Source organism: Colossoma macropomum, unplaced genomic scaffold (assembly GCF_904425465.1).
Source record: "Colossoma macropomum unplaced genomic scaffold, Colossoma_macropomum, whole genome shotgun sequence".
Lineage (NCBI taxonomy): Eukaryota > Metazoa > Chordata > Actinopteri > Characiformes > Serrasalmidae > Colossoma > Colossoma macropomum.
In genome coordinates this window covers 31,164,262-31,179,205 of record NW_023494785.1, presented here as the reverse complement: position 1 = coordinate 31,179,205, position 14,944 = coordinate 31,164,262, and the positions used below count along the sequence as shown (strand labels likewise).

Below are 14,944 nucleotides of genomic sequence, written 5' to 3'. Positions count from 1 at the left end.
TAAGTGATTTAATGTGATTTTGCCTTATTTTAGGTGAACACATGGACATGTGTAATGTCCTATGTGGATGGTCCCTTAGTGACTGAGGCGTTGGTGCTGTGTGTAGGAATTGCACACAATAAAGCACATTTGATATAAGCCTGCAGCTTATCAGGCAGGCCAAGGCTCAAAATATCTAACCAATATTTCAAATTGATATTTGTATATATTGTATGTTCTATTCCTCTGCAATGCCAATCTAGATAGATTTAGTCATAATTGCTGCAGTCTTTGTTTGAACATTTTTAAGGTTTACATATCTGCATCAGTGAGTGCGTTTACATGCACTCAATAATCTGATCATAGTCGGATTATCCGATTATTCAAATGGACATATAAACAGCATGCTGAAACCAACTTGACAAAATGAAGGATTTAAATTCATCTTCTAGATGATGTATGTTCATATTTTCAGGTAAAGTGGCTCAATGTTTAAAAAAAGTCGCGGCATAAAGTTTAAGTTTTACGTTACGTTTACGTCACGTCTTATTCTGTGAGTTTATTGGTTGTTTGCAAAGCAGAAATCCGATTACTGCCTGACTCATGTAGACCCGGAGTCATCTGATGACTCAAGAGCATATATGTGCATGCAAATGCACTCAGTATGGATTTTTAAGAGTGTGGGACTGGGGGAGAATTGAGTTGATGTGATTTTTCACTGAATTATTCATGTAAGAGTCTCATGACTGCTTTCCCAAAAGCAAAAGTGATCAAAGCTGTTCTGAGGTCACTCAGACGTGTATTAGTTTCACATTTGAGTGTAATCATGTGTTTCCTTTTTGTATATAAACACTTCCGTTTCTCTGAAAGTCTCTTCAAATTGCAGACATTACATCAGTTGTTGGCATGCAAGTGGGCGGAGTGGACTAAAGAACAGTGCTGAATATTACTCACATTTTCTCTCCCTCCCTCTCTCTCTCTCTCTCTCTCTCTCTCAGTTTGTGCTGGAGTATGAGAGGGGGCAGATCTCGCTCAAGTTAACGTCTGTTGAGGAGGTGAATGAGTTGGTGGCTCACATCGGCAGCTGCCTGCAGAGAATCATCCCCGGCCTGTCTCCTGTGTAAGAGAGAATGAGTGAATGAATGGAGTAAAGTGATAATACAGTATCCTTATTCGGACAGGATTACATTTACATGGGGTTGTGGGGTAATATCCTCCTCTACAGGTCCTCAGTGGTTTAATTTTCGTCCGGTTCCTCCATTAAATATTTTCCCAGGTGCGAACAGTGGATGCCTTGGAAGTTATTCAACCTAATATACTTGATCTGAGTGATAGAACTTCATCTCCATCCTCTCTACGCTGAGAGAGCATCAGCAGTGGGAGAAACAAAAAAGAGAGAAGCCAGATCTCACAGGCTGATTAAAGGGGACGACATGTGTAAAGCACTTTATGTTTACATGCCACTATACAGTCTCATCCAAGCATTATTTCTTCAAAGCATTGCAGTATCATCAACTTCTCATGCTAATAGAGTGTGATCATTTGACTAGGTGTGATCCTGGTTTGTGGAAATTACAGCCCAAAACTTGTGTCTCTTTTAGACATTATATTGCTGACCGTGTGAATTTTATCACACATAACACATAACATTATCACACGTCCCCCTCATACACTACTCCAATCTGAATGATTGAGTTAGGTCAAGCTCTCTGTCTCTCTTTCTGTCTCTCTCTCGTAGTAAGGTGATAAAGAAGTTGTCGATGGAGCCTCCAGAGAGGATCAGTGCTCTCCAGAGTGTGTGGGACAGTCAAAGCTCAGCAGAGCCAGGACCCTGTGGTAAATATACGCACTGTGTATGCTTGTTTGTACATTTAAAGACAAAAAATTCTTGATTTTGTACATAAAACAGAAAAACAGCGTAACCTTCAGCATCAGCATCAGCATCGACAAAATCATTCTGAAAAATCGTTCTGACTTTTTACAAAGTCTTTTTACACTTTTTAAGTCTAACAGGCCAAATCCATTTTTTTGCTTACTGCAGTTAGTTTTAGTGTTAGGCTTAAAAAAATATTACATATAGTTTCATGAGAAGGAAACACTTTCTTAGCTTTAATACACTTTCATTTCTGTTTGTCTGTTCATCCTGAAATGTTCACACAGGTGTAAATGGCTACTAGTGTTTTCAAAATGGGTAAAAATAAATAAATAAATACAACCCCATTCCCAAAAATGTTGGGACGCTATGCCGCATGTAAGTATAATGCAATGATGGGCAAATCATTTAAACCCCATATTTAAATGAAAATAGTACAAAGACAACATATCGAATGTTGGAATTGAGAAATTGTATTGTTTTTTGTAAAATATATGCCCATTTTGAATTTGATGCCAACGATATGTTCCAAAAAAGTTGGGACAGGGGAATGTTTACCACTGTGTTTCATCACCTCTTCTTTTAACAACACTCTGTAGGAGTTTGGGAACTGAGGAGACCAACTGTTGTAGGTTTGAAAGTTGTTTGATATAGGATTTCAGCTGCTCAACAGTTCGGGGTCTCCTTTGTCGTATTTTTCATTTCATAATGCGCCAAATATTTTCAGTGGGTGACAGGTCTGGACTGCAGGCAGGCCAGTTTAGCACCCAGACTCTTTTAATATGGAGCCATAATTTTGTAATACATACAGAATGTGGTTTGGCAATATCTTGCTGAAATAATCAAGGCCTTCCCTGAAAAAGACGTCGCCTGGATGGCAGCATATGTTGCCAAAACATGTATCTATTCTTCAGCATTAATGGTGCCTTCACAGATGTGCATGTCAACCATGCCATGCGCACTAATTCACCCCTATACCATCATGAATACTGGCTTTTGAACTATTCACTGATAAAAGCTGAGTGGACTTTAACCCGGAGGACACAGTGTCCATGATTTCCAAAAAGAATTTCAAATTTTGATTTGTCGGACCACGGTCGCCTCAGTCCATCTTAAATTAGATCGGACCCAGAGAAGGTGGTGGCGTTTCTGGATCCTGTTTATATATGGTTTCTTCTTTGTGTTTTAGAGCTCTAACCCGTGCAGTGATTTCTACTGCAGAATCATGTCTGTTTTTAATGCAGTTCCACCTGAGTGCGCAAAGAACACGGCCAGCAAGTACTGTTTTTTGGCCTTGTCCCTTGCATACAGAGATTTCTCCAGATTCTCTGAATCATTTAATGTTATTATGTACTGTAGATGATGAAAAGCAAAAGTTCTTTGCTCTTTTATGTTGAGAGATGTTATTCTTGAATTGTTGCACTATTTGATCATGCAGTCTTCCACAGAGCCCCCCCTCATCTTTACTTCTGAAAGATTTAGCCTCTCTGGGATCTGGGATTTTATACCCAATCATGTTACTGACCTGTGGGCAATTAACAACTTTACACAACTTTACCAGCCCTTTGTTGCCCCCCTCCCAACTTTTTTGGAACGTGTTGTTGGCATCAAATTCAAAATGGGCATATGTTTTTCAAAAAACAAAAAAAACAAAAATCACTTTCAACATTTGAAAGGTTGTCTTTGTACTATTTTCATTTAAATATAGGGTTTAAATGATTTGCACATCATTGCATTATATTTACATTCTGCATAGCGTCCCAGCATTTTTGGAAATGGGGTTGTATTTATTTATTTATTTTTACCCATTTTGAAAACACTATAGCCATTTACACTGTGTGAACACTTCATGATGAACAAACAGAAATGAAAGTGTATTAAAGCTAAGAAAGTGTTTCCTTGAAATAAAGGTTTTAAATGATTTGCATATCATTGCATTTTGTTTTTATTTACATTTTGCACATAAATAAATAAATAGACAAATACAAAAGAAAAAAGGAGAATGTGACAGTATGCAGTGGTGCTTGAAATGTTGTCGACCCTTTAGAATTTTCTATATTTCTGCATAAATTTGACCTAAAACTTCATCAGATTTTTGCACAAGTCCTATTAGTAGATAAAGAGAACCAGATTAAACACATAAGACAAGAGTATTAGACTTGGTCATTTATTTATAGAGGAAAATGATCCAATATTACATATCTGTGAGTGGCAAAAGTATCTGATGAAGTTTGAGATCAAATTTTTGCAGAAATATAGAAAATTCTAAAAGGGTTCACAAACTTTCAAGCACCACTGTATGTAATTCATATGAGACACATAAAGACTCACAAGCCAGACTTCTGACTATCACTCAAGGGGAATTCCTCTGTTTTTTGCACAACTCAGTCATTACAATGTAAACAAAGCAATTCAAAGTGATTTAATGTGAAATGTGTTATTCTAGTGAAAGTCAATGAGTTAGAATTGCTCACAGTGGTGGTGGTAAAAGCTACATCACTGAAAGTTATTCAGCATGCTTAGGCAGAGAACACAAGGATATCTCCTTTAAGAGCTACTAAACGCTTCACAGAAAACCGTTGAATGGCTTTCAGCTTAGCTGGTATATCTTTCTCAGAAAGACTCATCACAGTGTGCAGAACGAGTAGATAGCCAATCATAATGCAGCTGACAATAAATCTGAAAGTTGTTGCCAGCTTGACATGTATGAGATATCAGACAGTCCATGTCTGTGTGGGTGGAGTGTCTGAGGCTGAGACTAGGATATGAAAGACCTCACATCCTGATATCGTATAAAAACAAACCTGTGTGTGTACAACACTCTTACTTGTACACTGTACTGGAGATTGACTGACTGCTTGATTGACTTGTTCTCATTTTTCTCTTCCCTCTCAGACACTTCCTCCCCCTGTGTTTGTGTGTGTTTGTGTGTCTGTGCATGAGTGTTTGTAATGTGATCATGACTCATATGAAGTGTGATTCTCTGTGTTTCCTTAGGGGGCTTTTCTCAGCAGTACAGGTGTGTGTGTGACTGGCTTGGATTTCCGTACAGAGAAGAGGTTCAGTGGGTCAGTATGTACACACACACACATACACACACTCACACACTGCAAGAAAAGCTGTTTCATTTGAAAGCACATTTCTTTTACCTTTAAAGCTCCACAACAGGCCATCTTGTATCTATAAGCCATTCCGCTGAATTTTCATACAGAGTGGTCAGTAAACTTTAGACATTGTTGTCTAAGGCTTTGTTCACACAGCAGGTAAAAGTGGCCTGAAACTGATCTTTTTCTTCATGTGTGACACAGCTGTGTTATCTGTGTGGCAGTATGAACAGTGTGGTGGTGTGGAAACACGGAATCTGACATTTTCAATTCCGATTTGGAACACTTTCATATGTAGTGCTGAATCCGATATGTATCCGATATGCAGCAATGCGACTCAGTCTGAACAGCAAGATCGGAAATCAAGCAACTTTTACATCAGTCCAACTCGAAGTTCATAATTTTGTGCCTCTGAGACCTCATAAACATTTGGGGTGATGTTTCTGTACAAACAAAATTGGAAGACACTTATCCAAACTTCTCCATGTCTGAAGAGATTTCTAAAGAAATGAGCAAATGTAGGAGAGCGAGGCTGCAGTGCCAAAGAAAAGTCTGGAAGCAAAGTTGAAATTAACAAGGATTGCATTAACTGTGATGTGTGTGAACATGTTTACATTTTCTGTTTATCCAGCTTTGGAAATGTTTTTAGGGAGGAAGAGTGTTTTCAACCACTTCTGTTGAATGACCTCTTATAAGCTTTTTTATTTTCATGTTTATATGGCCATGTTATTTTACACAAGCATGGTTTGACTGTTTTATGTCCCTCTCGTCAGGATGTGGACACGATCTATCTGACGCAGGACACACGAGAGTTGAATCTACAGGACTTCAGCCACCTGGAGAACAGGTAGCCCAACTCTTTCTCTCTGATAGCCTTTAATGAGTTTCTAATTCTAGAGCTGCGCAATATATAGTTTGTTTATGGTTATCTCAACATTGGCCTTTGAAATAGTAATTTTATTGGGAGGTTTTATTGGGTGAATAGTAATTTTATGAATGAGGTGTAATGATACAAAATTCACAGTGGTATCAAACTTCGATACACTTTTTTTCAGTTTATTAAATCATTCAACATTCAAAAATTAGAACATGAAATGAAAGTTCGGCTTTATATTGCCCCAATGTAGTGCTCTCAACACAATCTTATATTTGCCCCAAGCTAGCTCAGTAGCCGTAGGCTATGCCAGTCACAACACAGCAATACAGTATGATACAACATGATATGCTGTATTGTTACCTCGCCATGTAAATAAACCCACAGACTAATCACTGAATGTTTTGTGTGCTGTGAGCATCGTGACCAGCTTTCACATGTCCCATATAAGATTCTGTAGGTGTCTGGATGAATGAAGATTTACGTGATTCAAATGATAAGAACCAAAATCAGACTTGAATTCAATGTCAGATTGTCCAAAAACATGTGGTAGCAGGTGTTCAGGACTACTGCAAACTAATAAAACACTATGTAAAACCTACAAACTAGACAGTGATCTATGAGATGTTTAATCATCAGTAATCGCCAGTCTGGTTTGATCCCAGCATGATGTTTTGTGCGTATTGTGCAGCCCTGCTTTCTAATCAAACATGAGATTTTAATCTCATAGTACTGGCTCATAAATTATCACTGTCAAAGCAAAACCTCCCATATCCAAAAGTGTAAGGAGGGAAAAAAAAACAGTGTTACCTTTTAATGTAATGTGAAAAAAAAAATTAAGCAGTTTTGGGCCATTTCTATTGGTCCATTCCTAATGAAAATTTCACACAATGTAAAGGACAGCTGGTGTTTACACAGATTTTTATAAAACTGGAATTCCCCTTTAATTTAAATGTATGTAAAGAGATGTTATTCCAGATCATGGGGTTATGGGGTTTGATATGACAGCAGCAATAACTTAAAGACCAGTTTTGTAGTAGTTACTGAATAATTCATAGAACTTACTGAATAATACAGTCTTACAGCGGAATAATATGCCTGTGGTTGGGTGGTTAAAGTATCTGAAGTGAAGCAGCTCTAAGCAGCTCAGACTTTATCCATCTTCATTTAGAAGGACGTGTCTCACTGTGTGTGTCTGTCTCTTTCTTTGGCAGGGATTTGGTAGCGATAATTGCAGTGCTGGAGTTCAACCAGTGGTTCACCAAGCTCTCCACAAAGGATTATAAACTGGTGAGTTAAACTGCAGTCATATCCCAGCAGACGCGACACGTGGCCTGTCGGGTAACGACTGCTTCTTCAGGTCATCCATTCACCATCCCAGCAACGTCTGTTCAACGTATCTGCAGTCGCAGGACCTGATACCTCAGTACGAGATACCTCAGTGATTGCGTTTCTATCCGATCATAATCGGATTTCTGCAGTTGTCTGCTTATACAAATGGTCATATGAACAGCGTACTCCAATTTTTAGATCCGAGTAAGGTTTAGAATCCCAAATAAGTAATCCGATAAAGAGAGCTGGATTTTAGCTCAGTAATCAGATTTCTCAGTGCCTGTATACTCTTACTCGGATTTCTTTTGGATTTCTCAGTCTGCGCATGTGCGAAACAGACCGCAGTACTGGAAATAAGCGAGCAGTGTTGCTGCGAGATGGCAGCAAAACACTTTTGGAGCAACGCTGAAACCGACTACATGCTTGACGAAATGAAGGATTTAAATATTCTTCATCTTCTAGATGATGTATGTTCATATTTTCAGGTAAAGTGTTGTGGTGTTTAAAAAAAAAAAACAGCAACAAAACATTTGAGTTTTACATTACATTTACGTCATGTTTTCTTCTGTGAGTTTATTGCCTGGTTGCAAAGCAGAAATCTGATTGCTGCGTGTAAACTTGGAGTTTCCCCATTATCTGATTACTCAACTGCATGTAATCATGTTGATCCGATTACTGACAAAATCTGATTTTCTGCAGCTATCGGATTATTAAGTGCATGTAAACACACTTTGTCTCAGGCATCAGGCAGCATATTCATAACCGTTTCTTGTAGTAACTTTCTGTGAATTAAACTCTTCAGACGTCTGGTTCCTATTACCACCACTGTGAACGATCAGAAAAATTTTGGCTCATTAAGTATCTCTAGAACGGAGCATTGCACGTCAGACCACTCTGAATGACTGTTTGCATCTGTTTTGAAAATCATTGGACATTCTCCTTTAATCTTCCCTTAAAATTTGGTCTACGTGTATTATAGCGTACGGTTTAGTCCAGAGGAGGAGGGTTGCTCTTCTGAGTCCTAGTTCCTCTCCCTGTTTCTTCCTGATTCTCTTAGGCAGTTTCTCCTGACACTGTCTCCCTCAGCTTCATCGTTAGGGGGTCTGCACACACGTTTCTGGAAAGCTGCTGTGGGACAATGTAATAAAAATCTCTAAACAAGTAAATCTGATTTGTAATTGAATCAGAAGTGCTCTGCTGTTGGTATAAAGAGACAATTGGCAGCTCCCTTGCTGAGGTTTGTCCAGGTTTTTCCTCTTTAGCTAATTTCTTTACATGGTATTAAAGCCTTTGTGGGTGTGATTGGGACAGATCCATGTTCTGTAATGGGGCTGGTTTCCTTTGTCTGTGGGGCACTCCATCTCCATGGTTACGCTTAATGGCTTTATGCCAAAACCTCACGCTTGGGACAATAACCGAAGGTCCAGCACCGCTGGGGACGTCTCACAGATGAAAAATGAGCGCCTGCTATAGGTGAATGATGTGTTTTTTTGCCGGAGATAAAGAGCAAGAGGAGAGATGTTAAAGCAAATGAGATTTACACAGTTTACAGAGACAACCCAGATGGAGTTCATTAGCCAATACTGGAGCTACAAGGCTAAGGTAGCTAATAAGTAATGAAGGCTTTTCACACATAATCTGGAAGACTTGCTTAGGTCTGTGTGCTTTCTGACACTGTATAACATCTTCTTATCTATAAACATGGACTAAAGCACATACATAGTTAAAATCTGTAGTACTTATCCGTGCTGTAGTACTTGAGTCCTGCCTCAGCCTCTAGACCTGGCTCAAGAGCGCATTTTAACTGTCTTGGTCTCGTCTTGGTCTCGTCTTGGTCTCAACCTTATTTGGACTTCTTGGGCTAAAGTGAACTCGGAAATTGTTCTCATGACCAGTCGAGTGCGATGCCTCTGTCTGAGATACCTGGAAACTGTTTTTTTTTCTATTGTTATTATATATCAATAGAACCTTCAAACAAAACAGTCCTTTCTCTAAATGTTTAAATAAAATCTTTTCGCCACTGGTTGAGAATCTCATTGATCTTTCCATGATGATGATCATTCCATAAAATTCAACCATCCTCTGAGGGCAGATGGGAACGTTGTTGTTTGGTTTATTCAGTTGACATTAGATAATGTAGTTGAATCAATTGGACTAAGTTAGACCAGGACTAAAATATAATAATAATTAAGATTATTTTTAGGCTATATAGTATTTAACGTTATGTTTTAAAATATCGCTGTTGTCGGACCAAAACCTCGTATCTCCAAAATGATAACTTTACAGGACAAGGAGAAAACATACTTTACTTTCAATGCAAGTCAATGGAACCAGACATCTTTCCACGTAATTCTGGGCCATTCATCATGAAATTTACACACAGAATGAATGTACAATGTACCACCAATGAATTTCAGTATTTTGTGTTTTATTTGTGTGATTTTATGTTCTGAGAAAAGTCTTAATCTGGTCTCTGTCTTGTTTCTGTCTCGGTCACTTCAGGTCTTGGTCTTGGCTCAGACTCTTCTCTAGTGGTCTTGACTACACTAGTAGTTGTCTTAAAGCCTGAATTTTGTCTCTATGTTTATGTTCTGTCACAGAAGAGCAGGGGAAACAGTGGAAAAGGGTTATGAAGTCAGAGAGAAGGAAAGGAAGACAGGAGTGAGGAAAGAAAGGGAGAACACAGAAAGAGAGAAAGAGGGAGAGAAGGAGAGAGAGAGAGGGAGAGAAGGAGAGAGAGGTCCGAAATTACACTGCTAATTGCTTTATCTAGTGCGTATGTGAGATGAATTGGGGAATTGGAATGCTCCAGCACAGACAAGAGATTAAATAGCAACGAGGGAGCTGACAGTGATCCTCAGACCCGCTCCCGCTCTTTCTCTCTTTCACTTGCTCTTCCTCTTTCTCTCTCTCACTGTGCCTCTCTTGTATTCACGCTGACTCTCTGGCTGTATGTTAAGTTGAGATAGTGGTTTGTTTTTCATTTAGGATGGTAGAAGATGCCTAATGCTGTGTTTTGGAGCAGATGTGCTTCTGGATTTTAGAATGAGTGACAGACAGAGAGAGAAGACGTACTTGAATATGTGTTTGTTTTATGTTCAACCCACAAATGACGTTCCATCACGTGAAGATATCACCGCAGTGTTGAGAATGATTCACCATCTCAATAGTATCTGATCAGCAGAGGTCATGTGGGCAGAAACTGACCAGTGATGAGGTAGAGAGTGTTTGGCTGCAGTCTGTAATTGCAGTCCTTTATTGAGTTGCCAGTTTATTAGGTACACATTCAGTATATTTAGTGTTGTGCCTCCTTTAGCCTTTGGAACTGCATGCGTTCGTCTGGGTGTGGATTACAAGATGTGGGATGCTTTGTGCAGGAATGATGTGCAATATGGAAATGACTGGACTGTGCAGCTGCTGCAAAGTAAATGTGTACAGAGATGCAGGAGTTTTAAGCTGGAGGTGCTGAAATTCTTAGCAGCATATATGTGGCAATGTGACACCAAAGCAGAATACCTTAGCTGAAATATTAATAGTCAAATGCGATCACTGTATTTTCCATGAGTTTCCGCAATGAAGCACAAAAGCTGTAGGCTTACAATAGCTGTGAAGACACCTACAATTTACATGTTTAATGCAGAAAACTCGCAGTGATTGGACAAAGCTGCAGATATTGCAGGTATTGGTTAAATTTGTGTGAATCTGTAATTGCGGAGGCCTGTGTAGTGGACCTGAAAAGTCGATAGAGCTCAAGTGGACAGTGAGTGTATAATTGCATGATCACTCTTATCCACTGCAGGATGTTGTGACTTAACTGCTTGTGTCCAATGGTCTCAGTGGCGCAGCTCTGCCATGGGCTCTACTATAACATTCCTCACCACTTGCACACACCAGCAATCCTGCGAATCAGTGCACACCTCCTTTACAACCCACTGTTTCCCTATTAACAACCAACAGGGAGCCTCACATGAACCAGTGTTAGTCTGTGATAAAGAAATCTGCCACAGGAGTTATTCGGAGTGTGGAGTGCCTCCTCTCTGCAGTCGTTTGGTGGAATATGAGCAATATTTTTTTGCCCCGTGGCTTCAGAAGATCCTGTGCTGTCTGGGGGCGGCTGGTGGAAGTGGGTCAGCTCTCAGTCGAGCTAAAATTTTTATTCCAGCCCAAACGTAGTTTCATCTGTAGGAGAGAGGGCAGAGTGGGCTGCTGTTGCTGCACAGACTCAGAGATGTCTGGTGTAGTGTTAACCAGGAGGCTGTCTCTCCCAGAGCATTTCTTCTGTGAAACCTGCACCATGTCTCTGAACATAAAGGCCTCTTTGTGCTCTGCTTTGAAAGGATGGGATCTGAAACCAACCAAGAGGCGAAATTTAGGTGTCGCTTTGAGGGCTGTGAGGAGCTGGTTGCTGTGTGTGTGTTTGTGTGTGTGTGAGTGTGATGTGCTGAAAGCAAGTCAACATGGACAGTTTGGTCTGCAGTGCTTTAAAAAGGAACTGTCAATCATTCTGGGTTTTCATTCATTCACCTACAGGTCATGACCGTATATAGACATTTATACTAAGGAGTAGAACCTGACTGATACAGGACTGATACCAATTTCAGTATTTGGGGATATAAAGATCTGGAATATCTGGTATATTGGCTGATATTTTTTTCCTTCAGAAATATAACATAACAAAGATTTTTAGACATACAAAGATATTAAACACAGATTCCTAACATTTGCTATGTGGAGTTATTTAAGAGTCTTCACCAAGATAACACAATGCAGTTTAAAAATAAATTTGTTTATCGTCAAAAATAACACTTTGAACAAAAGCACAACAAAATATATTAAATAAAAATATATTTAAAAAAATATTTTTAAAAAATGTGTGTGTGTGTGTACATATATACATCTGCTGTCTCAGTCACGTCCTTAACAACGCGACCTTGGCAGACCTTGGAGTGTAAAATACATACTTATTCACAAGTGTGAACAAAACATTAAACTGTCCTGTTACAACATAAAAGTGAGATTTTTATTGAATTGTTAGTCTCTATATTTTCTTTTCTTCATATCTTCCCATGTTGAAATGGAATGAGTACCTGAATGAAACCACCACTGATTTCAGTACTCAAATACTGGCACCTCAAGTGTTTAACCGAGTACTCGAGTAGCAGTGCACATCCCTGTTTATACAGTATCGCTTAAAAGGCACGCTGGACTGAATGTACACTTTTCATATTCTTAAGACATTTTGATCTAAAAGTTCATGCTTACATGCTTGACATTTAGTCCAAAGACAAGAATAGTAAACTTTCTGAAAATTTGAAAAACAAAGATAAAACAAAATAAATAAATGAGTAAAAGTTTCTAAATATCCCCCAAACAAATATTTTCCATGTAGAACTTAGTACTTGAAATGTTGATGTGAAGTCCTCAAAATTTATCCCATCGTCCCAAAAAAGGTTCATTACAGGAAACTGTAAAAGTTCTATTATATAAAATTATGTAACATTCTATTAAAGCTGTTTATCTGGGCAGTAAGCATTTGTGATTGTGCGTCTGTCACTGTTAGATTAACCATTTCCAAATCTCTCCTTAAGGAAGTCCAGTTTTTACCCTTACCATCCAATGCCTGCTTCAGCTAATCAGTCCTTCATTAAATTAAATCAGGTGCTGCTGATGGAACTGACAAATCCACACAGTGGCTAGATTGCAGCGAGAAGTCAGGACCCAAACCTGTGTTCTTCTAACTAGCATATTAATAACTTTTGAAAAACAAAATATTCTTGCCATGTTTTACTGTATATATGTTGGTATTTATTCTGTTGCGTTTGGTAATGTAGAGTTTTAACAGACAAAAAAAATAGAGTGCTAAGGCTTCTGTGCAGTTCAGTACATCCAAACTTTGTACTGGTACTGTATGTGATCAGTGTCATGACTGATGATTGCTATGCTTATATTTGTCCACTTAGAGGTCATTTAAGTGAGTAGTTCTTATTGCTGCTGCTCTTAGTTTTGTTTTTATATCCAGGTTTTTGTCTGGATTCTGAGGGTTGTTTGGCTCTGTCGCTAAGTTTGTTGACTAAAAAATCAGGTAAACTCAAAAGAATAAAGCCAGTTCTTATCAAAAGTGGATGTTTGTTTAATGTTTAGCACTTACTGACGTTCGTTCTATTTCTCTCTCTCTTTCTGTGTGTGTCTGTTTTTCTGAATGTCTGTGTGTGTGTGTGTGTGTGTGTGTGTGTGTGTGTGTGTGTGTGTGTGTGTGTGTATGTGTGTGTCTAAAGCCTGCAGATGTGTGTGATCAGATTCTCCGAGTTGTAGCCCGCTCCAGTCGTCTGGAGGAGCTGGTCCTGGACAACGCAGGACTCAAAACGTAAGAAATGTATCAAACACACACATTTGTGTACCATTGAGGTCACGCAAAAACCTTGTATCTCCATGCTTGTCATTTATTACTTTTTCACATCATTTGAAAACTCCAGTTATCCTTACATTGTGTTAAAATTAGGCTAATAACACAAATATGCTAACTCATTTCTTAAGACATCACTCTAATATGTCAGTTACCAGATCAGGGGGAAAATGCAATTATTATCAGCCACTTTTTTTTGAAAACAAGAAAATCGTCTTAATTTTTACTGTATTTGTGTTTATTTGCATTTATTCTAATGTTACATTTTCATTGGAAAAAGCACTCTTACTCTCGAGATAAGAGAGAGGATGGTTTTAAACAGTCTGTTTAGGTGCCCGGACTTTCGCACAGTACTGTGTATGAAAGAAATATTTTCTAAATCTGACCTTAATCCTAACCTCTGTAACCAGAAAGAAATGTTTTACCTTGATAAAAATGTTTTGTCTTGTTTTATAAAATGAAATCTGTAGATTTTGTAAACAGCACTTTGTGTTGGTTCTGAAGTTGTAGTTTCCCTATGGTGAAACTCACACACACCTGTTCTCAGAGCTGATCTCAAATCTCTGCTATTATAGATGTGACCATGCTGAAATTGGTGCTAAAGCCCATACAGACAGAATACACATCAAAGGATTTAGTATGTTTAGTTAGTAAGCAGAGATCAGACAGAGATTACTGGAACATCTGTCTTATTCCTTGAATACACATCGTACCACTACATCCCGTCAGAAGCGGTCAAAAGGCATCAGATCTCATTCATGAGTATTATCTGTCTTCTCTTCAAGAGCAGGTAAACCAGCATCATCATCCACTCAGGATTTACATCAATTTAGTCCTTACTTCTTTTATTTCAACATATATTCCTAGTATTCAGATTCACAGTCACATAACCGGTCATGTGATAATGGCTGAATACTATACATTGTAGATCTACAGTGTAACATGGGGAGGTTTATGTAGCGTCTGGTTGCTCAGCGTGATTATTTGTGGAATGCGGTGTCTGTAAGCATTTGTTCAGGCCCAGCACAACAGTCCCTCATGTCACAAGTCAGCTAATAAAGACGATAACCAGATTAGTAAAAATCATGGTGTAAGGTTGAAACAGACACCTGTTGCCTTGATGGATCACGCACCACAGCCAAGCCTCAATGTTGTCTTTGTTGTGGTTCCTTAGGGACTTTGCACAGAAGCTGGCGAACGCCCTCGCCCACAACCCCAACTCAGGACTGCACTCTTTAAACCTTGCCAACAACCCTCTCGAGGACAGAGGTGAGTGCATATGGTGTGGGCTGTGTTCCAGTGGAAAATGAACTCTACTCACATCCTCTCCAAATACAGACTGATGGATTAGGGAGTTACTGGGAAAAAAAAACTGAAAG

At 38.9% G+C, this 14,944-nt stretch overlaps 1 protein-coding gene across 1 annotated transcript in view; it reads left to right on the top strand.

Annotated features, from left to right (window-relative positions):
• Window positions 1–14,944, top strand: part of LOC118821746 (F-actin-uncapping protein LRRC16A-like) — a 155,705-nt gene that overhangs the window by 56,257 nt on the left and 84,504 nt on the right. Inside the window, exons 5-11 of the mRNA XM_036590478.1 lie at window positions 978–1,099; window positions 1,718–1,815; window positions 4,850–4,920; window positions 5,730–5,803; window positions 7,045–7,120; window positions 13,438–13,526; window positions 14,740–14,834. Coding sequence (XP_036446371.1) covers window positions 978–1,099; window positions 1,718–1,815; window positions 4,850–4,920; window positions 5,730–5,803; window positions 7,045–7,120; window positions 13,438–13,526; window positions 14,740–14,834 — 625 coding nt within the window. The remainder of the gene's footprint in view (window positions 1–977; window positions 1,100–1,717; window positions 1,816–4,849; window positions 4,921–5,729; window positions 5,804–7,044; window positions 7,121–13,437; window positions 13,527–14,739; window positions 14,835–14,944) is intronic.